The following is a 23861-nucleotide window of genomic DNA, read 5'->3' as shown; positions in this document are numbered from 1 at the left end:
TCTTAGAAAGACCAATCCATAGTCTCAGGTCTTTCCCAAATTGAATGCATTTGCAATTTCATAATTTTTACAATATATTTGTATATATCTCTATTCTAATGGAATTCAATTATATGATAATTATTTATGTGATAGTTTCACTATCTGAGTGAGTTCTTTTAGGGCAAAATTGCTCCTAAACTTCTTTGTATGACTTATGGAAGGAATACAACAGATGCCCAATAAAAGTTTTCTACAAACATTCGTGGATGCATGCTGGGAAGTCAAGGCCACTTAACTGGAGTATTGAGGAGCTATGTGCTGTTTGCCACTTTAATTCACAGCTGCTAATTGTTGGTCAATGGGTAAGAAGTTAATGAGCAAATACTAAATGTCTCCTATTACCATGGATCATAGAAAGTCTCATTTTGCATAGTTAAGCCTAAATGTACACATTATTTATGAATACCATGAAGAAAAAAAAGTGAGCTTTAGGATTCACTGAGAACAAGTGATTCCCTTTTTTGTCAGGGTTACCAGAGTGGTAAATCAAGGGATTTTCACAAACAGGGTATACTTCAATATCAGTAAGATAAGCTCACAGATGAACCAGAGAATACAGACTAGATAATAGCAGACTAGATTAATAGCTAACTGAAGATCCCAAAGAGTGTTAATTAATGGAGGTCTCAAGTGATGAGTTGCAGGGATTGTACTTGACATTGATCAATGATCTTATCAATGACATAAATGAGTCCACTGTGATGAAATATGAGGATGATATAACCTAGGAAAGATAGCTAATATATTGGAGCATAAAAATCAATACTTTAAAATGTCTTTATTGGCTACAACAATGGGCTAAACCTAACAAGTAAATATTTAGCTTTGATAAAGAGAATATCCCATATTTTTGAAAAATCATTGTATAAATGTTGGCTTTTGTAACCGTACAGTATATTGGGGAATCTGGCTTGATAGCAACTCAAGTGAAAAAAAAATAGATGCTTTAGTTTGATCAGTGTAAAAGTTTAGACCGCATTAATAAATGCAAAGGATTAAAACCAAAGGATATGAGAGTCCCCTTGGTTTCTGTGGTTTTCTGACCATATCTGATATACAGTGCCCATTTCTGCAGGCCATACTCAGTGTAGCGATCACAAACTCAACAGCCTTGAGTGTATGTACTCAGAAAATGGCTACCAGAGGACTACAGGTGTGAACTATAAGAAAGGACTGAAACAGCTGGGGGAGTTTATACAATGAATTTCTCAAGGTTATGTGCCATATTTTCTGCATCCCTGTGAAGGCCAGCACTGAGCACAGAACCTGCCAAATGCTTGGAGCTCATAAATGTTTGTTCATGAAGGCGGTCATAGCAGTCACTTCCAATATCCAAAGGGCTACTATTGAGGCTTAGATTCTGGGCCCAGGTAGATTGACCCAGCATCTATGGTAAATGTCACATGGAAACAGCGTTCAGTTGTATAAAAAGTGGGCATTTCTATGTCACTTGGAGTGACCCCAAAGTGAAAAAGGATGCTCCATGAATTTTTGTCACTGCAAGCATGCCAACATGGGTCAAGTGACACCTCATGAGGGATTTTGTGGAGAAGATGCCTCTGAAGTGGGATGGGGGGCTTGACCACTGAAGGTCCTATCCGACTCTAAGATTCTGTTAAATCATTCACTCACTCATCATTCTAAAAGTATTTATTGAGAACAGACTGCCCTTGTAACTGAGGAGATAATGGTAAGCAAAAGCAGGCAAGGTCCCTATGCCTGCAGAGCCTGAAGTTGACACTGGTAGTTTCCAAAAGAGGCTGCATAAACCCCACTTTCAGGGAGGAAGAAAATATTGGAACCCCTACTTATGTTGTTATTTTTCAAAGTCTCATCCTTGCATTAATTTCTATATTTGGTCTATGTTTTATAATATCTACATTAGTACATATCATGGAGAAACAAATACACATATTTTGTAGGGGTGACACCTAAAGACATTTTTACTGACAGTGTGTGTGCTCAAATATCTTGGGCAGCCTCTAGAAAGGAATGTCAAGTAGTCCCACAGACTAATGGAAAACCACAATCAAGTTGAGTGCCATATGTATCTCCTAGTTCCCCTACTTGGAACTATTTGTGCTCAGCCAGACATAAAGTTTCCACGTTCATTACTGTGGGAGCCCTTTAAATGCTGACACTGCAGTGGAAGACTAACACGTTACAAATCCCAGGGAGCTGTCAGGCTCTGAGCACAGGACTTAACCTACTCTATGTTCAAACCCCGGAAAAACCAGCACTGTGAGAATCCAGTCCTATGTCTCTGGCATGGTGGTAGAGATGGTTTTTAACCACTATTATTTGCAGATGAATCATTTGTAAGTTTTTTTTTCTTAGAAGGGCTGAAGATTTGGGGCCAAATCTCGAGAAGCAAGGAGGTATGAGACGGGTTGCCCCTATTAGAAAGTTGCAACCCACATATGATATGTTCCTGTGAGATAGAGCTATACAGACAAATAGGGTATGTTTTATATGGAGATACAAAAAAATGCAAAATGTAAATTCATATTTAACCATCACAATATGTGAGGCCATTATTATAATTCTCCCTTTATAGATAAAGAGGTGAGGACAAGCTGCCTAAGTCATCTAAACGCCTATTGAACTCCAGGACTATGTCTCCTGTTCACACCCTCGGTGAGTCCTTCCCGGCCCCGGCCCCGGCCCTGCCTCTCTCAAGATCAAGTCCAAACTCCCCACCAAAGCCAGCCAAGGGTCTCTCATCTGCCCTTGGTCATGTCTGAGACCCTCCCATGTCATCTCTTTCCATCTGCCTCTCAAGTTTTACTGAGCTTCTGCCAGCCCCTCTACACACTGTGCTTCCTCCTTGCTCAGCTGTCACCCTTGCTGCTCCCTGTGCGTCCGAACCAGCAGCCCAGCTACTACTCTGCGCACGCTCCAGGGCAGCACTTTGCACGCTGTGTTGTCATTGCACGTTTAAGTCATTGTAGCGCCACTGAACTGCAAGCTCCATACCAAGGGAAACGCACCCCTCTTCCGCAGGCTCCCTGGTGAACGCGGTACTGAACTCAGGTCTCGGCCCTCAGCAGACACTCACTAAGTATTTGTTGAATTATATGCATGAGATGGTATCTTGGGAAAGTCACTTCACTGAAGGCCAAGCGGTACTATCTGAAGAAGGACTGGGCCCAGATCAGCTTTATCCCAAAACTCGTGATTTAACCTACTATTTACACGTTGGGAGCTGAAATGGATGCCACTCTACCTATGTGGGTACTGGTTTCCTGAACCAGGAGATGAGAATGTGGTCCATATAACAGTGTGGCATAGGGAAAAGAAGACTGCACGACATGAGAGACTTAGAATAAAGTCCTGACTCCATGCTGTGTGACCTTGGGCAAGTCACTTAACTTCTCTGGGCTTCAGTTTCTGCAATAATAATACGAGAAGGTTATTCTAGATAGTCTCTAAATTTTCTTGTTAGCTCTGAAATGCTGTCACAGAGGAACTTCAAAGTTGTAACCTTTTATATCCCACAACTTTGCTCTCTCTTTACCACCAAGAGCTCACTCTCTAATTTCTCACCTCCTAATTGATTTTTGACTCGTTATAACTCCTCCTCTGAGCTTCCTCTCCCCTGAAACTGTTCTCTCTAAATTAACGGATGACCTTTTAGTGGCCAAACCCAAACCTCTCTTTTTAGTCTTTATTCTGTTGACCTCTTTGATGTATTTGGAAGCCTCACATCTGCAGTATCTCCTAATCATCTTTATCTTAGTTTTAAACTAAGGTTTTGAGCTGCTTCCTATTTTCCCCTGTCTCCAGTCCCATTCTCGAATTCCAGGCCTTTGTCATCTCTTACTACTATAATCATCTCTCAATTTGTCTCACAGTCTAACCATCTTCCTCTCCACCTGTCAACAAGCTGGAAGAGCCATTTTCCCTAAATGCAAATCTATCAGCTCATCCCCCAATCATGGCTCATGAATGGCTCCCATTGTCCACAGGATTGGCAGATATATCAATGCCCACTGCACACAGGCTTCCACTCAGCCTTCTGGAGCCCCCGGCAGACATCCTGATTCAGGCATAGCTTTGGAACCCTTCTTAACACAGGTTTCTAAACAGCAACTCCCCGGCATTAAGTAGCAACACGAGATGCAACCTATTCCTTCCACAGCCTGACTCCAGCCTGCCCCAAAACCTCCCTTCCCATCCCCTTCATTCCTGCCCACACTCCATGTCTGGGTGCTTCTGAGCTTCTCCAGCAGAAGCTCTTCTATACGCTTCATTATTCTGTAAGGAAAACAATTTTCTTCTCCCATCAGCTCCATCTTTACTAATCCTTCTGTAGCCATGTCAAATATCATCTCCTTTTGGAGGCCTTTCCTGACTAGCGTAGGCAGAGTTAGAAGGAAAAGAAGCTTCCTTTTCTTCTATTTACAGTATATTGTAATTGTCCATTTCCACATGTGTTGGTCCCCTACTGACTAGACTATGACCTTCTCTGGACTGAGATTGTATCTTAGGCAACACTGTATCTTCTCTTGAGCTTTCTATAGTAGCTAGAACACATTAGGTGCCAAATAAATGCTTACTGAATGAGTGAGGACTGATGGATGGATGGATGAATAGCAGTACCCTCTGACTGTGAATACGGTAGGTTTGGGATTCATGGTTTCCGCTTGTGCGCACTGTTAGGGACACTGTCATAGCAACTCTTCTTAGACTGATATGGGCCCAGGCATATTAGCAAAGTTCAGAATTTCATTGATAAAGGACAGTAATAGTAATAATAACGATAGTAATAACGATGATCGTAGCTAACATTATCGAATGCTTTCTATGAACCAAGACAAAATCTGCTTGCTTGAAGACTTAAACAAGGAGAAGAGTAGTCTTTAAATATCATTAAAGAGCAGAATAACGACAATTCTGAGTATAAAGGGTCACACTTTGATCTGCTGTCTAAAAATATGACAATAGTCTTAAACTCTACTGAAAACAGCTTTAGACCATTTATTAGTAAAAAGAGGATCAGAGCCAAAAGGAAGACTCTATTACTTATACATATGTCTGGACTGGGAAATAAACAATTATTTTTTCTTGATATCATTTTGTAGTGGCTGGAGTTAAGATTATCCTAAGAAATGTCTTCCTTGGTCAAATCTTATGTGTGTGATAATTAGGTTAGTATAGAGTTTCCTAAGCAGTGTTCCAAAGAACAACCATAAGACAAGGGCGTGGGGTGGGATGAGGATAAGCTTTAGGTGACAAAAATGTGGAAGATGCTGAGTTCTGGCTGTTGAGTTGCTGTATAGTTCCCTTAGAGGTGTAGGATGCATGGCAGTGTCTTGGACATAAGAAGACTGCAGCAAGGAAACCTGCTCCTTGTGGCTTAACCCCAAATTCCTCACATGTATTTGACTCATGAACCTTTTTAAATAAAATGCTTCATATTTATTTTCATGGAATTAGTACCGGGAAATTCTGGCTGGGGAGGTTCCTAGAGACGGCTCCTCCGTGCTGGGACTCTAGCTGTGGAATACGCGAAGAGGCCTGCTATGAAGACCCATCTGAGGAAGGGAAAGGAAGATTGACTGTGGTCTGGGCCGGAAGAGGCTCGTGCCTGGTGTTATTATTTACATGATAAAATTCAACTCTATAAGAAGGTGAGAAAAAGTCCAACTCTTAATCAATTCTTTGAATTAGCAGTTTAGTTATTATGGCTGTATCACAGTCATAAGAATTTATATTTTCATTTTGTCCCAAAGAAAAACTTGACCATCTTTCTTTAATATTATCAACCTGGAAGCTTGACAGTAAGGATTAAAAATTGCTCCTTCCTTTCCACTTGGTTATTGGAAAGGCTCTGAAAGGTAATCAGTCTTGTGGAGCTACACTTTACAGTCTGCATAAAAATGCCATGATTTCCCTTCCTCTCCCCAACCTAATTGAAAGTGCATAATATCCCCCAGCTGGGGAAATGTAAACGGTAAACATATGCAATATATCATGCTATCACACAAAGGCTGGTTACTAATAGGGACTAGGTGGTTGTCAGAACCCTAAGAAATCTGGGAAACAAGTCTTTTTTTCATAGAGAATGAGAGCTCTATGAGCCCGCCACCCTTCCTCCCCACCTCCTCCCTCAACACTTCAAGCTACAGTCAGATTAGACCAAGGTCAGTCAACCCATTTCTTGCATGTGCAATTCCAAGGGTCACTTACAGTGTATACTGACTAAAAATCTCTTGCATCAGTCTTTCAAGGGATGAGGTATTTTACTTTTGACAGTAGGTGGGGTTGGAATCCTCTTGTTCCCTACCTACTTCAATTGTACTGACAGATGGTCCTATTATCTCTTTCCTCAGCTGCTAAACCTAAAGATCCTTGGCCTTGTCACCTCTTATCTTTCTCTACTTCATCAAACTCCTATTGCCAAGATTATCTCTTTTTCTACCTCTGATCATCCATGAATATCTATACAGGGTCAAAATCCCAATGTCGCTATTCAAAGCCTCTTGCTCTTCCACAGCTGTCTATAATTACAGTTCAATTACACCTACTTGGAAGTCATCATTTTCTTTTCTCTGACGCCCCACCTCCAAGTGCCATGCAATCTTCCTGAATAAGTAAGTCTTTTACAATGGGGCTCGCAGGAGAAAGGACAATATCCCTTCAAAGCTTCCACCATTAGTTCTCTGTCACAATATTCCTTCAAAAATTGCTCCTGGTTGCATCATGAACTCTATGACTACTATTCATTCACGCCACCTTATAACTGGCTATTGTTTTATTTTTGACGGTGGATACCTTACGGGTAGGTCAAAGAATAGCACTTGTCTAGGGTACCACATCATTTCAGTTTTACCAGATTGAAGGATATGTTTTTATCTGCTTCAGCAGTAGAGATGATTTGAAACTTACTGAATTAAAACCACATTCATCTTTCACTAAGTTATATTACCTGTCAACTGGAGCCGGTAGATGGTATGGCTTGTTGACCTTGGCATAGAGACCCTCTAAGTGGTCTCTCTCTGGAGACAGTGGACGGCCATCCCGAGGGTAAGCAAATGGCCCAGCCCTAGGAGGAGACGGAGACCTAAAGACATTTGCTGATGCACATGGTTCCCGAAAGTGGTTCACTCTGGCGTAATTGGGGTCCATTTCATCATCGTCCATGTCATGCACTGATCCGATTGCACCAGTAGCATAATCGACAAGACCTCTTGCCTGCTTCTCCCTTAGCTCCTGATGTTTTGCTCCAATCCTGAAAAACACAGAACAAGTAAGTAGCAGAGACCTATGCGAGTTGCATATGCTAAAACAATGGAATACTCTCTTGAACCTGTTAACTCTTCCTAGTCACTTAGCTGTCACTTTTCCATTTACTCAAGATCACACCATGCAGAGATGCCAACAGCATAAGGAAGTTACTTTCATACCTCTGTCCTTTATGCCTTGATTTGTTATAGGGTCTTTAGTTTGATAGCAATGCTATAGGTATTTTGACACATCTTGCCCAGTGATGTCTGCGCTGATAGTGGTGTCAGAGGCAGATTTTCATTAACATTCCCTCCCTACGAATGGGCTGTGTTTGTGGGAACACTGCATCTTTGATGTGATATTATGGAAGTCATTCTTGGGACAGGGATGCATGTTAAGGAGCCCATTAAAATCTTATAGTTTTCTATGACTTCACTATTTAGTGCACTAGAGTTTCCAGTGTATTCTTCTAAAGAAGAGAGCTTGCAAACATTGATTTAAATATGAAAAAGAAATACAGAGGCTTTCTGGTCACTAAAAGCAGTGGCATCAGGGGTAATTTATAAGAGACTCTAAGTTTTTTGGTTATACAAATGTGGATCATCGTGTCTCATTATATAGGGGCTAGAGACAGAGTAAAATAGTGAAGAAATTAATAGGTTCCTGACAGAGATGAATCGGCACATATAAGTGAATTAAACACCATTACTGGCAGAGCTCCACAGCGCTGAAGCCTTAAGTGATATTACAAAATGCTCCTGCTAATCAGTGCCACTGTGCAGACTACTGGGAACAGGAGCAGAAAAATATGCTTAGGTAGATTCCAAATCCATCTGAATTTTGAGAATTTGACATTTAATCTGGAAAGTGTTAAATCAGCTCTTCTCAAATCCCTGTTATGTATTAAAATGGAAAAGGTCACCATGGCACCGTGGTGGACAATGGTGATCTTGATGGCATTAGGAGGTCTCAGCACTAATGAGGAAAAAGTGTAAATCTTCTGTCACGGGGCAAACAAAGTGCACTGTGTTCAGGATGAATAAGACGATGCTGGCTCAGGTGGATAAAAGAAGATACTCAAGAAAGGATGAGGAGAAACCTGAAGTTCTGGGTTTGGAGGATATGAGAGGGCCATGGGCTAGAAGTGAAAGATCTATATATTACTGTGGGAGGCCTGGATGACTTAAAAAACAAAAACTGAAACCCCTCAGTAGCTTTTCCCCTTCCAACAAAAACAGATGTTTTCGCACACGCTAGCTAGTTTTATTTTACAAAACATCAAACCCTTTGTAAAAATCTTTAGAAGCCATGATTTTTCAAGGTGTTTTCTCTTTTGGTAGAATAGCATTTTTATTTTTATTTTTTTTTAAATAGGAGGATAAAAGAAATTGGGGAGGGGAGTAAAAAAAAATAATAATAAACAATAAAAAAAGGAGGCATAAGACAAAAAAAACGAAAAACAAACAAAAACCCAGCATCTATCCACAAGTTACAACAGATGAAAATAAATGCCAAGATACAATATTGCATATTGCTTTTGACTAGGCCAAACCATGTACCCTACTCATAAGTAATTAGCAAAATTTATATTTTTGCATAAAACAGCTTGAATCTCCAAGGAATTTTGAATGAAGATGAAAGGAAGATTACACAGTAGGGTATCCGTTAAGGGGCCTTGCCAGTCCCCTCTCAGTGTATGTTAGTCCTAGATTTATGGATGTTTGTTTTGAGTAATTTTTGATAAAGAAGATAACCTGCTCTGTTCTTCAACAAAGCAATCTTTCCAGGGACAGTGCAGACTCGATTATCAGAGAAAGCTTGCTGCACGCCAACCGATAGGGATGGATTTCCATTGCAAATAGAGCAAAGGACATCAATAAAGTTAGGGGGTGGGGTTCTGCATGGTTACTATCCCTCCTAAGTAAGATGCCTCCAAGAGAAATCATTCAGCAGAAAGATGAATATCTCCTGGCTGCCGCATGGGGCTACACTTGTGCATTAATGGAAGAGAAAAACACCAAGCTTGATTTAAAAATCACAGAAACAGAACACCAGTATCTGTGTTCCTTATTTCATCACTTCTCTTTCTTAGAGGTTTCTTCATTAATTAAACTTGCTGAATATGTAGAGATTCTCAGATGAAAAGTACTACATGTATGCCAAGCAGTATTTTATCTTGTGTTTTTCCTTTCTAAAACAAAACCAAATTCCTCCTTGATTCTCTCTGCACCACTGAGTGTTTCAGGAACTAATTTCATATTAATCACTCAGTAGGTGAAATAGTAATTTCTCTGAACCATCATTATTATGCCATATATCAGGGTCTCTCTATGTCAGGGAGGACAAGGCAATCTCTGAAAAGAGGTGCATGGAGGCACCTCTCTCTTCCCCACGCAACAGAGAAATGCCAAGGAAAACGATTTTTTTTAGCTTTCACCTCCACTTTCACCCCAATTCAGTATGAGAATTCTAATTGTTTGTAATTATTTCCACTTGGAGGTCTCCTTGCCACTCAATCTGTTAAAAGTATCTATTTTTCAAAATATATTCTTTTATATTTGATGGTACTACCAGTTTCTCCATTCTCCCAAGCACACTGCCTTTCAATTATTTAAAGCTCCTCTTTCTCTTGTCTCTTTTAAAAACATTGTTGTTTCTTTTTCCCATAACACCCCTTAAATGTCCTCTATTATTTCTATTTCATCAGCTGCAGTCTACCAGTATTCAGGCTTTTATATTGCTTAGATCTGCACTGTCCAGTATGGCGGCCATTAACCATATGTGGCTCTATAAGTTTAAATTTGAATTAATGAAAATCAAATCAAATTGGCTTCTCAGTTTCACAAACCATATTTCAAGTGCTCAATAGCTACATGTGGCTAATGACTACTATAGTGGACAGTGCAGATATAGACGAATTCCATTACTGCAGAAAGTTCTATTGGACTGTGCTGGTCTAGATTATTCTAAGAGTTTTTGGCATGTCACCTCATCTCACTTTAATCTATGCCTTAAAAGGCTGCTAGAACAATCATCCTAAAATAGTATTTATATCATATCTGTCAGATAAATGAATTCTAATAAGGGATTGCAATAACCGATGGAGTAAAAGTATGGTTACTCTTCCTTCCTCCCTGAAACTCTCAACAAACAATTGAGAAATTGGGAAGAAAATTCCATCTACAATGCAATTAGAAAGAGGCCATAATCTCATGCCTTGAAATGAAATTTGGACTCAGCCCTAAAGAGGAAGTATAACAATAGTTGATATATGCTTACATCTCCAGTAGGGTATACATTGCACTGAAAATAAAATAAGTGAGAAAGTCTAGAAGAGCACAAACAATAAACTTTTACTTAGAAAAAGAGAGCCTGAGAACAGGAGCAGGACCCTGGAATTGTGAGGTAAATCTTTGTGAGGATCCAACTTTAGAATAGAGGAGAGGCTAAAAGAGTTATATTTCCTTTGAGCAAATCTCCTACCTTGAAGAAACTTCATGGAGATTAAATGAGGGGAAGAGAGAAGTATGAACCTGCTTTGTATCTGATGAATAGAATTAGCAGGACAGAGATAAGCAAACCCAAACTCATCAGAATAAAGGCAATACTCTAGGAGACTTCACTAAGAAGCAGGTTGATCTCATCAGGATAATGAGGTCTCTCAAAATGGAAGGCATAGAAAATAAGCTCCTAGGGCAGTGCACCCAGCAAATCTGTCAAGAACATATTTTGAGAGAACATGCAGAATTGAAACCACTGGTGACCACTATACTCATATCATTTCACACTACATTTTAGCACATATATATATTTTAAATTTCAAGTAAGGTAGAACACTGTATTAATTTGATGGGTCATATAAGCATTTAAGAAAATTAAATACAATAAAAGAAAATATTGGACCTTATTGTATGTAGTAAGCATAAGTGTTGTTTCAAGAAGGAGTAAAATCAATCAATCCACAAATTCAAGCAAATTCACTCTGGTCTCAAACATGAATAAAGACAACAGAAAAGCACTCTTAGACGTTTAAAAACACAGAGGGAATTTCATACTTATTGACTAATCTTGAGAAACGTATTGATAATAAAAACAGCCAACCAAGAACTACATTAAAATGAAGAATTTAACCTGGCTGCTATGGTCTTAAGTCCTTCAAAATGCATGTGTTGGAACTTAATCTCCATTGTGGTGGTATTAAGAGGTGGGCCTTTTGGGAAGTGATTAAGTCATGAGGGCTCGGCCCCTATGAATGGATTAGTGTTTTATATAAGGGCTGGAGGAATTAGCTTAGGGCCCTCTTTGCTCTTCTGTTCTCGCACCAAATGAGGACACCTAGACAGTGCCATCTATAGGCAACAGGCCTTCACTAGACACCAAACCTGCTGGCGCTTTCCTGCTTCCTGAACTATGATAAAATAAACTTCTTTATAAATTACTCAGTCTTGGGTTTTTATTTTAGCAACAAAAATGGACTAAGACACTACACTGTTGAAGCTTTGGGACAGGTCTGGAGATGTGCAATACATTCATTTAAATATAAAACTAAAATTAAACATCTGTGGAAATAATTACCAAAAAATTATAAACTCTAGAAATATAAAAATTATAACATTAATGGAAATCAGAAGTCAATAAGGAAGTAATTTAGGAGATACCACTATCACTCAACTGTATTTATTTTCTCACCTTATAAAGCAGACATCAGTATTTACTGTCAGAAGTTGATACATCAAGAAGCAGAGATCTAAATATATTAATATTAAATATAATTATGAAGAAACTACTAAAAGAACAAATTATCAGCAGGAGAGAAATACATAAAACAAACCCTGACCATATAGTAGAAAATAAAAAATAGAGGAAGTAGTAAAAATGGGAGCAAAAACAAAAGTTGACCAAATTTGTTATAACAATAAATATAAATGGAATAAATTTCTTTATTATAACTAAAGAATCCCAGATATGATCAAAAAGAAAAACATACTAAGTACTATTATAAAAGTGAAAAATAGTCTAAATTATAATATGAAATAATTTTGATAAAATATAATATAAATACAATTATATTAAATTTACTATAATATTACTATAAAATTAGTAATATTTTATAAAATATTATATAATATAATATAAATATAAAATAAATATAATATAATAATAATATAATATAATAAAAATAAATATAAAATACTAAAATTACTATAAAATTAGTGTTATGCAGCTGTAAAAAGCAGGGTCATATTGTTCCTATGCTAAGAGTAAATAAGATATGGATATAGATATTTGTATGATGAATAAATATATCCCTGCATATATACAGAAAATGTCTGGAAGGATACACAAAAAATTCATAACAGTGGTTGCTTCTAGAAAGTGGAATTAGAGGTAGCCTTTAAACTTTATATACTATTTGAATTTTTATATATTTTTAAGATAATTTAAAAAAATTTAAAACTATAAAAAATTCTTATCTACAAGGTTTTAGTGAATCCAACCTTTTGTAAAAAACCTTTTTTAAAAAACATTAAATACCCTACACTAGCAGGCATCCTTTGTCTTACAAACCTGATTTGTCATGACTCCACTGTCAACTCAGTTATGACAATTTTTTTAAATTACTGATCAGTGAACTTTTCTTTAGTGCCTCCAAATCAACTGCTTTTGCCAAGAGTACACACTTTCTAGTTACCAAAATTTGACTATAGTTTTCTCTAGCCTAAATACTAAACTTACTCTTATACAGTTCCAAAATGACTTCAACAATTCTTCATCTCCTTTTCAAGCCATGGAGTCAGTACATTCTCTATTAATCTGTAATTGTTATATATTACTTTGTAAAAATCAAAACAAAGTAAAAACCTTTTATTGATTCATTATAGACATTCTGCTTCTAACCAGACTACAAGCTCCTTGAGTGTGTCATGTGAGTTTTCTTTCTGCTAATTTTTGGTTGACTGATTAATTTATTCAATATTTACTGATATTATACTGTGTACTAGAAGCATAAAAAAGAACAATACTGAGTCTCTGACTCATTACTGGGGAGACATAAACACGTAATTATAATTCAATGGGAAAACAAAGATACCACATGTATATAGGATAACAGTCAATTCAACTTAGGGATTTTGAGGAAGACTCATGAAGGCGATGCGACATGAAGTGGGCTTTGACAAGGAACCTGTCAACCTTGTCCCAGCTTGTGGAAACGGCGTGAAGCTGTCCAGTCGAAGGGACACAAGTAACCGGGCATGGCAATGGATGGCTTAGTTAATGTGGGGTTTAAGTCTGACATGGTGGAAACAGACTGATTCGAGTTATCTTTCTATGGCTCATCTACAAAAGGAATGCATTTAATAAATGTTATTAGGAAATTTCTATAAGGTTTATATAACACAATTTTGCCTACTAGTCAAACTTTTTGTGAGGTAAATCCTATTATACCTTTCTTTATTTGCTATTTTAACTATTATTTGCTATTTTAACTTTGTTATTTTTACTATCAAATGGAACACAGATATAGAAATTCATACAAAACAAATCTTTGAATTAGGGAACTGTTATAAAACAAACATGTTTGTAATTATCACTGAGGTTAAAAAATAGACCTTTGCCAGGTCCCTTAGAAGGTCTCCATAAGTTCCCTCCTTATCACAACTGCTTCTATACTCCTGTACATCTGTATGTCCTTTCTTCTACATTAATAATTCTGCTTCTCAAGACATGGAGAATGCTACAACATCTCATGATTACAACTTACATTACTCTGTATTACATATGTAAAGTTTCAGAATAACAATACCAATACTACTACCAACAATATAATTATTAAAAAGTTAAACTTTTCATATGCTCTTCCTCTAGTTTTGTAGTTGTACTATACCTATGTTGTTAAAGTATATAGTATAGGTACATACTATACTTCTGTTCAACTCTCATTTAATCCTAGCTCTACAAGTAACTATATACTTAATTTATAAAAATAATATATATTTAATAAGGACCAACCATCCTATGTCAATGAATATACAATCATCTATTAGATTTCTCAGGAAGAATTATTGGGGAAAGTATTTTCATTTTTAGATTTTTTTTTTTTTTTTTTTTTTTTGAGAGACAGAGTCTCACTATGTTGCCCAGGCTGGTCTCAAACTCTTGGCCTCAAGTGATCCTCCCACCTTGGCCTCCTGAAGTGCTGAGATTAGAGATGTGATCTATGGTGTCTGGCCAGGGACAGTATTTCTTGAGTTGATAACAGTATGCCCTTTATAAGGGAAAGCCAGTTTTGCTGGATATAAAATTTTGGCACACCCCTTTCCCTTGAGAATTTTAAATGTGTGACTCCATTTTCTTATGACTAAGTGTTGCTGTTGAACATTTTGTTAATAATCTAAGTTTATTTCTCTTATAAATTACATCCAAGCAACTTGCTTTTTTTGCTTGTCTGGTCAATGTATTTTATTTGCTTTTCTTTAGAATCCAATAATCTTACTAGAAAGGTCACTCTGAGTTGATAGCTCTTTCAATATGTACTTTTAAGTGTAATTTTATGTCAGAGAAGTTTTCTTGAATTATAGTTTTTATTATTATTATGGTAGGTTACAAGTTGAATATAAAAAATGAATTGTATTTCTACATACCAAATGTGAGAAATTAGGTAATAAAATTTAAAAAATCACTTAACTCAATATTAAGATGTCAATTCATCCAAATTATTCCATAGATTAAATGTCATCCCAATCAAACTCCCAGCAGGCTTATTTTCTAAAAGTTAAACATTTGATTTCAAAATTTATTTGGAAAGTCAAAGGGCCAAGAATAGTCAAACTAATTTTGAAATATAAGTTGGAAGACATATACTACTGACTTCAAAATTTACTATAAAGCTTCAGTAATCAAGCCAAAGGTTAGACAAATGCATCAATGGATCAGAAGACAAGAGTCCAGTAACAGACCCATATATATTTGTGAAAAGTTTTATAATAAAGGGGCCAAAACAACTCAATTAAGAAAGGTAAATCTCTTCAAGCAGTGCTGGAAAAACTGTGTATCTGTAAGGGAAACAAGAACTTTGGCCCCTACCTTACACCATAACAAAAAACAATGCAAGATAGACAATAGGTCTGACCATAAGGATAAAACAATAAAGCTACTAAAATAAAACAGAGGAGAATATGTTCAGAACCTTGGGTTAGGCAAATATTTCTTAGAGAGGACACAGAAAACACAAACCATAAGAGAAAAAATCTGGTAAACTGGACTTCACCAAAATTGAAATCCTCTTATCAAAAAACACCAAGAAAATGGTGGGCGAAGGAGAGAAAATATTTGCAACACATATTCTAACAAAGGATTTGAATAAAAAATATAAAAATATATACTTGCAAAGAAAAATTGGATATTTTTAGAACTAGAACTAGGCAAAAGATCCTAAACAAATACTTTACAAAAGATAATTTAGAATTGCCAATAGTCAAATGAAAAGCTACATCATAAATTATCAGGGAAATGAAAATTAAAACCACAGTGAGATGCCCTTACTAAAGTGAGAAAGAATGACAATACCAAATATTGGAAAAGATATGGAGCAGCCAGAACCTTCATACATCGCTAGTGGAAGTATGACATGGCATAATCCCTTTGGGAAAAGGTCTAGGAGTTTTTAAAAACTAAACATACACCAATGTTACAATGCAGAAATTTACCTCTCAGGTACTTATACAAGAGAACTGACAACATTATGTCTACAAAACTCTTTGAAGAGTGTTCTGTAGCAGCTTTATTTATTTATTATAGCGAAAATGGACATAACTCAGATGTCTATCAACAGGAGAATGGCTAATCAAATTATGGTATATGCATGCAAAGGAATATAAATCAGCAATAACAAGAAATAAACAACTGAAACAACAACAGGGTGAATCTTAAAGTTATCATGGTCAGTGATAGAAGCCAGACACAAAAAAGGATTTAATATATAATCCCATTACAGGAAACTCTAGATCAGGCTTTTACTTATGAATGGAAAAAGGCATGAGGGAACATTCTCAGGTGATAGAAATGTTCTCTATCTTGATATACATTAAGACAGAATAGAGAATATTCTACTATTTATTAAGATTTGAGCATTTTACTATAGGTAAATTAAACCTCAATTTTAAAAAGAACTTAAAACACAAAAAGAAAAATAAAAGCAAAAAATGCTGATTGTGTGATTTATAACCTTTTAATAAAATCTAACAAATTTAGATTAATACTAAATTTACTTAGTTATAATCGTAACTTTTTAATACATTACCTAAAATTAGTTCTCATACAAATTAACAGAATGTGATTGCTGGGAAAATATTTAAATTGATTAAGAAGACATACCCCTTCTCAAGTAATTTAAACATTTTCAGAGTGCCAATTTATAGGCCAGCTATTGATCTTGATAAATACAAATCATCCTTATTGACCCATAATACATCCTCTAAAGACTAGGTAACTTGTTTTATATCTATTACAAGTTTCTGCATTCATCGTTCAACAACTGTTCATTGAGCACCTGCATATTTTAGTTTGGTTTTTCTCTTTTGGGGGTTTTATTCTTGATGCTAGGGATTGAATAGTACACACGTATCTTTGCCTTATGAAATTTATATTCTTGTAGGGGAGGGGAAACAGAAAAAAATAACTATCTAAAATTTCAAAAATATGTTTTTAGCAAGTAGTATAGAAGAAAATAAAACAGAGAGAGATGGTAAGAGTTGGTGGTGGTGGGAAGTTATACTTTTAAACGTGTGATGTGGTAAGGGAAGGCATCACTAAGACTGAAAAGCAAGGCTTGGAGAAGAAAAGGGTTAAACTGTACAGGTAACTAGGCAAGAGTATTCCAGGCAGGTGGACAGCAGTTGCAAAGGCCCTGAGGCAAGTAAAAAAAGTCCTGAAAACAAGAAGGAGGTCAGTATGAGGGAGGGAGAAGACAGAGGAGGCCAGAGAAATGAGGACCTAGACCACATAGGGCCTTGACATCCGTGATAAAGACTCAGTCATTTCCTCTCAGTGAGGTAGGAAGCCAATAGGAAGTTTCAAGCAATGAAGTGATATGGTCTGACTCACTTGGGAATATAGCTCTTCTACTACTATGTTGAGTACAGATTGAAAATGGTGGGGTGCTGAGTAAGAGAAGAGTTACAGAGACCAGTTAGGGGGTTATTGCAATAATCCAGGTGAGAGAGGGGAGTGGCTTCCATGAAGGTATAGTAGTGGAGATGGTAAGAAGTGTTGGATCCATGTGCTAAAAATAAAACTGGATTAAAAACAAAATTCTATAATTAAGACTGTCTGTCAAATACCCTAAAATAGGAAAGTTTTCCAGCCTACAAGAGCCCATCCTATCCAGTATTTCATCTATCTAACAAGAAGAATTGACACTAATAACATTCATGATGTATTTTCTTATGATTATGTAACTTAAATGTAAAAATGTATGCAAATTTCAACTTTATAGATGAGGAGATTGAGATTCAGGGAGGTACGGCACTTTGAGACCTCACATATACTAAATGGTAGGAATTGGATTCTTGAACTCTACCAAGAAGTTTAATGTCAATATTAATGTTCCTTTCATTTATGTTAGACTATAAATAATCTAAACATCTAAAAATCTAAAATTTTAAAAGTTTAAAGAAAACTTTCAGATACTGAAAAGTAGAGATAATTGTACAATGGGCCACCATATACCTATCACCCAGTTCTGTATTCAATGATTATCAAGATTTTGCCACATTTTAAATCTATTTTTCTGTTAATTTTTACTAAGAATTTTGAAAGCAAATCTCAGTCATTCATCCCCTATATACTTCAGAAGGCATATCAACATATCACGAATGTTTTATTATGTCATTATCCCATTTAAAATTTAACAATTATTCCTTGATACCATCTAATACTGTTAGCCCATAAACAAATTTCTCCAAATGCCTAAAAAAGTCTGTCTCTCCCAATGGATTTATTTGAATCAGCTGCTAAAAACTGTCCACACATTAAATTTGTTTATCTCTTAAGCCTCATTAAATGTATAGAACTTTACTCCTTTTCCTTTTTTTCCACACCATTGAATTGTTGCAGAAACTAGATTGATTATCCTGTAGTTGGTCCCATGAGCTGGATTTGCTTGTTTACTTTTTTGTGAGGTGGTTTAACATATTTCTCCATCCCCCAAATCACCCGTTTATGAAAGGTAGCTTCTACAGCAGTACTTTCCAATAGGACTTTCTGTGGTGATGGAATGTGCTATATCTGGGCTATCTAATACAGCAGCCACTAGCCACATGTGGCTACCGAGCACTTGAGATGTGGCTAGTGTAAGGTACAAAATGTTAATTGTAATCAATTTAAATAGCTACATGTGACTCGTGTCAATCATATGGGACACGAATTACATGTAGCTAGAGGTGTAGTTAGATTTAGGATCAACTTTCTGGAAAAAAGCACTGTAGTGGATTGAATGGGGCTCCCCAAACATACAGTCGACCCTTGAACAACACGGGTTTGACATATGTGGGTCCAATTTGTTAGGTGAAATTCTTCTGTAAAGAAAAACTTTCTCTCAACAATTTTGGTGTTTTGCTAAGGCAGAAATGCATTTAGCACAAGGAAGTCAGAATAAATGCTTAATTCTTTCTTTTTAATTCAGAGTAAAGTGTTAGTGCCCTAGATACTTACAATGGTAACAAATGAATTGTTAGAGAGTTTTTTTGGGGGGAGCGAGAGATGGTGAATATAATTATGAATTTATGTTTTACATAAATCCATAAGATAGAATATATGTACATAACACATATCTAGGATTTTCAATCAAGTGCATTCCTTATGCTTTTTGTTGCACCCATCATCCATATTTGGTCAACAGAGAGGCTTTACATTGGCTCCTCTGTCCTTTTGACTTGACCGATTTGCCTTTGGTAGCTTCCTTGCTTTCTGACAAACAAGTAGTCCCAGGTTCATGTTGAGTATCTCATGTTCCTAATTTGGAAGCAGCCATTCCTCCAAGGACTCCTGTCTTTTTAGAGGGGAACTGTATCTATAGACCACAATTTGAGCTCTAGGAGTACTCACTGCCATTGTGTTATCATTGCTTCTTGCCTTGTCTCTGGATAGATCTAGGAAACCTGGTATTTTTGAAAAAAACTCCACAAGTTTGTACTAATATTTCTGATTCTAATTTAATATTACGGAATTTTTACTTTTTAAAAATTTTATGTTTCTCTTTCCTTTAGGTGAAAAATCTTAATGCTTAACCCTGATATAATTATTTATTTATATTATCATACAGATGATTTTAAATATATATGGTTTTAAAATAATAATACCAATATTATTGTCTTAGTCCATTTGGGCTGCTATAACAAAATGCCATAGACTGGGTAGCTTATAAATAATAGAAATTTATTTCTCAGAGTTCTGGAGGCTGGGAAGTCTGAGATCAGGGTGCCATTGTGGTCGGGTTCTGGCAAAGGTTTTCTTCTGGAAGCCAGACTGCTGACTTCTCACTGTGTCCTCACATGGAGGAAGGGATGAGGGAGCTCTTGGGTTCTTTTTCATAACAGCATAATCCCCTGCATGAGGGATCTGCCCTCATGGTCTAATCACCTCCCAAAGCCCCACTTCCTACTACTATCTATCACATTGGTAATTAGGTTTCAACTATAACTTTTGGGGGGACACAAACATTCAGATCATAGCAATTACAAAGTTGGACTACTGGAGTTTAAGATGTGTTCATAGTTCTAATTTTTGTTAAAATATATTATACTAAATATGTACAGTCAAAATATTGTGTTCTAATGTCACTTGAAGTATTCTTTTTCCTGAGTGGCTATGTGACCAATTTATTTTATAGTTATTCATTTTGGTTTGTTTATAATTTTTAGGGTTTGCTTTTTCTTTTTAATTTTATTTGTTAAATATGTAAAATGTATATTTTTCCAACTTCAAATACAACAAAGTATAGTTATATGGTTTTTACCTCTGTCTTCTCCATCCTAAGCAATATAACTATACCTTTTAATATTAAGACAAACATGGTTATATATTTATATCCCTTTTTACACAAAAGGCAGCATATTGCACATAGTTTTCTACAATTTGCTTTTTTCACATAGCAACATCCAGAAGAGCACTCCATATTAGTGAACAGAGATCTCATTTGTTTAAAGTTTTATAGTATGCTCCTGTGTGAACATGCTTTTGTTTATTTAATGAGTTATGCATCCTTGGACATTTGGGTATTTCCAATCTTTTGCTATTACAAATAATGTCATAATGAACAATCTTGTACCAAAGTTAGTTCCCATTTTGACCATCATGGCTTTAGGATGAATTCATAGAAGTAAGTAGCACTGCTGGCTCAAAGAGAAACACATACACTGTTTCTAGTTTACACATTTCCTTCCATATTTGTTTTATTTTGCATTGCTACCTGCAATATAGGAGGATGCCTACTTTCTTACAGTCTCACCAACAGAGCTTGTTGTCGAACTTTGGGGAATTCGATAAACATAGGTGCAAAGTCATATTGCAGTAAAGTTTTAATTAGCCTATCTCTTATTATGTGATGCTGAGTATCTTTTCATATGCTTAAGAGCCATTTTCATTTCCTCTTCTGTGAGGTGTCCCTATCTTTTGCTGATTTTTCTGTCAGATTGTTGGTCATTTTTCCCCTCGATTCTTCAGAGACCTTTGTATAGTAGCAATATTAGCACTTTGTGTTATAAGTTGCATATATATTTTTTGAGTTTCTGACTTCCCTTTTATGATGCTAGTTTAAAAATTATTGATGAACATTTCATACTTTATACTTTTCCCTTAAAAGCTTGACAAAATTTTGTTATTTGTACATTCTATTTCTTGATGACTTTTGTCTCATGCAGAATACGTCAACAGTACAGTTCTGACTTGACCAGAGCTCTTTACTGCTACTCTGTGAGCCCAAACAGCAGAGTCAGAGATGAACAGATAGACAGTAGAAGAGATTTGCTACCTAATGTGGTGACAGACGAGGCCAGAAAAGGTTTTCCAGGGAAAGCAATGGGGTAAAAGAAGTAGTATCATTAAAAGAGATTATAAAATACCTGCTGTACAGCTTTCTTGTTTGACAGTGGAGATAATATGGCTATTATTTTTGCTTTTATAATAGAAGCTGCAATTAGGTCACTACAATTATCCTTTGTTCCGGAGAACAGGCTGTTTCTTCAGCTCTTCCTTACCCATGCAGTTCCAAACCTGCAAGCTATACCTGGTCAGGAACAATTAGAGCTTTTTATTATTATCATTATTATTATTAAAATTATTATACTGGCCAGCCAGTACAGTGTTATATGCAATCTTTGTGATCAATGTTTCATCTTTTCAAACAGAGCTAGTTTAATTGCATTAATAGTTTTCACCCTTTCCTCATTCGTGTCCAGGTGTCTATAACACCAAATAGTTTCTAAATGATCCTCTTTTGTACTGTCCATTTTTCTTGTCAGCCTAAACCAGACCTGACATGGTGAGGAAACTAGACTGATGGGATAATTCATCATTTTTCTTACAATTAATAAATAAATTTCTGTTTAGTAAATTTGATATTCTAGAAAACTGACATGCAAATTCTTTAATGTTGTTAATTGGCTCTTTCTTCATGTTTTTCTTTTTTGTGCAAACAACACATTGAGTCCTTCATGGCTTGCAAAATCCAATATGTGGATATTGTGTTTGAATAGTCCATGGTTTATCAGAGGTCACGGGGCAAAGGGCATGTTGACGCTCTTTTTCTCCAAATCCTAAATGCTTATTAAAGTAGGTCAAGGCAATTGAGTTTGGGAAACTTCTGAGAGTCAGGTGTGGTCTCAGAACATTCTAATTCTGGAGAATCATGGGAGGTTAACTGGTTCTGACCAGAGAAAAGACTTCTATATTCCACATGGCCTGGAACCAAACCCAACCAAATTTCCCATACGGAAACATTTTTATTTATTTGATACTGAGTCTATTTCATATTCTAAAATCATGGCAGTCATTTACAATTCCTGTCTATGAGTTGCATTTTTTTTACAATGTCAAATGGCAAGATTCGTTATTACCTTCTCACTGCTACTAAATACTAACATTTCAAGAGACCTGCCATTCAGTGAAGACTCTCCTATTATTGCAATTTACATTTTTCTTAAATTTATACCTTTTGCAGGCCCATTAAACTTTCCTCATCACTAATGCACTGAGTTCCTATAATTTGTATTCTCATAATGTGGACAAATTTCTCAGAAATGCTTAGTAAACATCTTTAGTGTCCTTGGAAAATGAGCCCAAGGGAGGGTTGGGGTATGAGGGGAACAACCTACAGGATATTCTCTGATAATGCATAGTTCCCTTATAGCAATCCTACAGAACAACCTTAGGATATTCTCTGATAATGCATAGTTCCCTTATAGCAATCCTACAGAACAACCTTAGGATATTCTCTGATAATGCATAGTTCCCTTATAGCAATCCTACAGAACAACCTTAGGATATTCTCTGATAATGCATAGTTCCCTTATAGCAATCCTACAGACAGTGCCCCTACAAAAGCTGTCATTAAGCACTGAAGACAGTAAAAGACGCTCTCAGGCTGCTGGCCAAACTGACACTGAAGAAAAGAACTATACGAATCTGCCCCTGAGCAAGCTCTTGCCAGGTGGATAAAGTTCATAACCTATTCATGTACTTTATTTTTATTGTTATTGACATTTGTATGTGGCAAGAAATAGCCTTTATTTTTTATTTTCCCCTAGTTAACACGTACCCACTCTTTGTAGCACTGTTAGAAGCAGAGGGGAAACTAAGTTTTCCGTATTAAAATTTTCTGGAATACAACACTTCTTAATCCTAGGGACTGCCAAGGGTTGTATCTCAAAAATAAATGACGGGCCTTCAACATGGCAGTGCTTGTCATCATATTGGAAAGAATGAGGATAAACCCCTTATGTTGACTGTTTGGAGTACTGTGAGTCTACAAAAACTTCCTGGGGAGGAAACAGGAAAAATAAAGAGAATGAAAGGAAACTAGCTACATTTCCTTTCTTTTCTATTTGAACCCTTCTTTTCCTTTCATTTTGTCACCTGGAATTTCACACCTGGCCAGTGCTCTCCTGGACACTTTGATCTTCCTCTCTAAAAGCTTACTCACCTAAAAATGTGCTGAAGCAAGGGATGGTGCTGACCACACAGCCCGAGCGGCTCCGTTTCCTTTGTTCTCTTAGCAGCAAGTGCCAGACTTCCTGAGGCCCTGAACACCCACCCCCAGGTTACACAGAATCTTCTTTAAAAGAATTCTGGGATTGTGAAGTACTCTGGGTGTACACCAACCTCCACAGGGCTGTAGCTGGGACAGAGATAAAGGAGGGCCCTTCACACCTAACGTTTCCATCTAGCCCACAGGTGAAGCGCACTCACATTCTGAAAAGTCACGTTCCCTGCGTCACGAAGGGTTAAAGAGAAGCAGAAAATATAGTCTTTTCCCTCTGATCCTATTCATACAGGAGACTGTAAACAGGTCAGCAAAAATATTTTATCTGATC

At 36.5% G+C, this 23861-nt stretch overlaps 1 protein-coding gene across 1 annotated transcript in view; it reads right to left on the bottom strand.

The window, feature by feature from the left end:
• Positions 1-23861, bottom strand: part of PARD3B (par-3 family cell polarity regulator beta) — a 970516-nt gene that overhangs the window by 145804 nt on the left and 800851 nt on the right. Inside the window, exon 20 of the mRNA XM_076005852.1 lies at positions 6974-7276. Within this exon, the coding sequence (XP_075861967.1) occupies positions 6974-7276 (303 nt within the window). The remainder of the gene's footprint in view (positions 1-6973; positions 7277-23861) is intronic.

The sequence above is a fragment of the Microcebus murinus genome, chromosome 8, assembly GCF_040939455.1.
Source record: "Microcebus murinus isolate Inina chromosome 8, M.murinus_Inina_mat1.0, whole genome shotgun sequence".
NCBI lineage: Eukaryota > Metazoa > Chordata > Mammalia > Primates > Cheirogaleidae > Microcebus > Microcebus murinus.
Note: the sequence above shows the minus strand (reverse complement) of the source record. Positions and strands in the feature narration are given on the sequence as shown.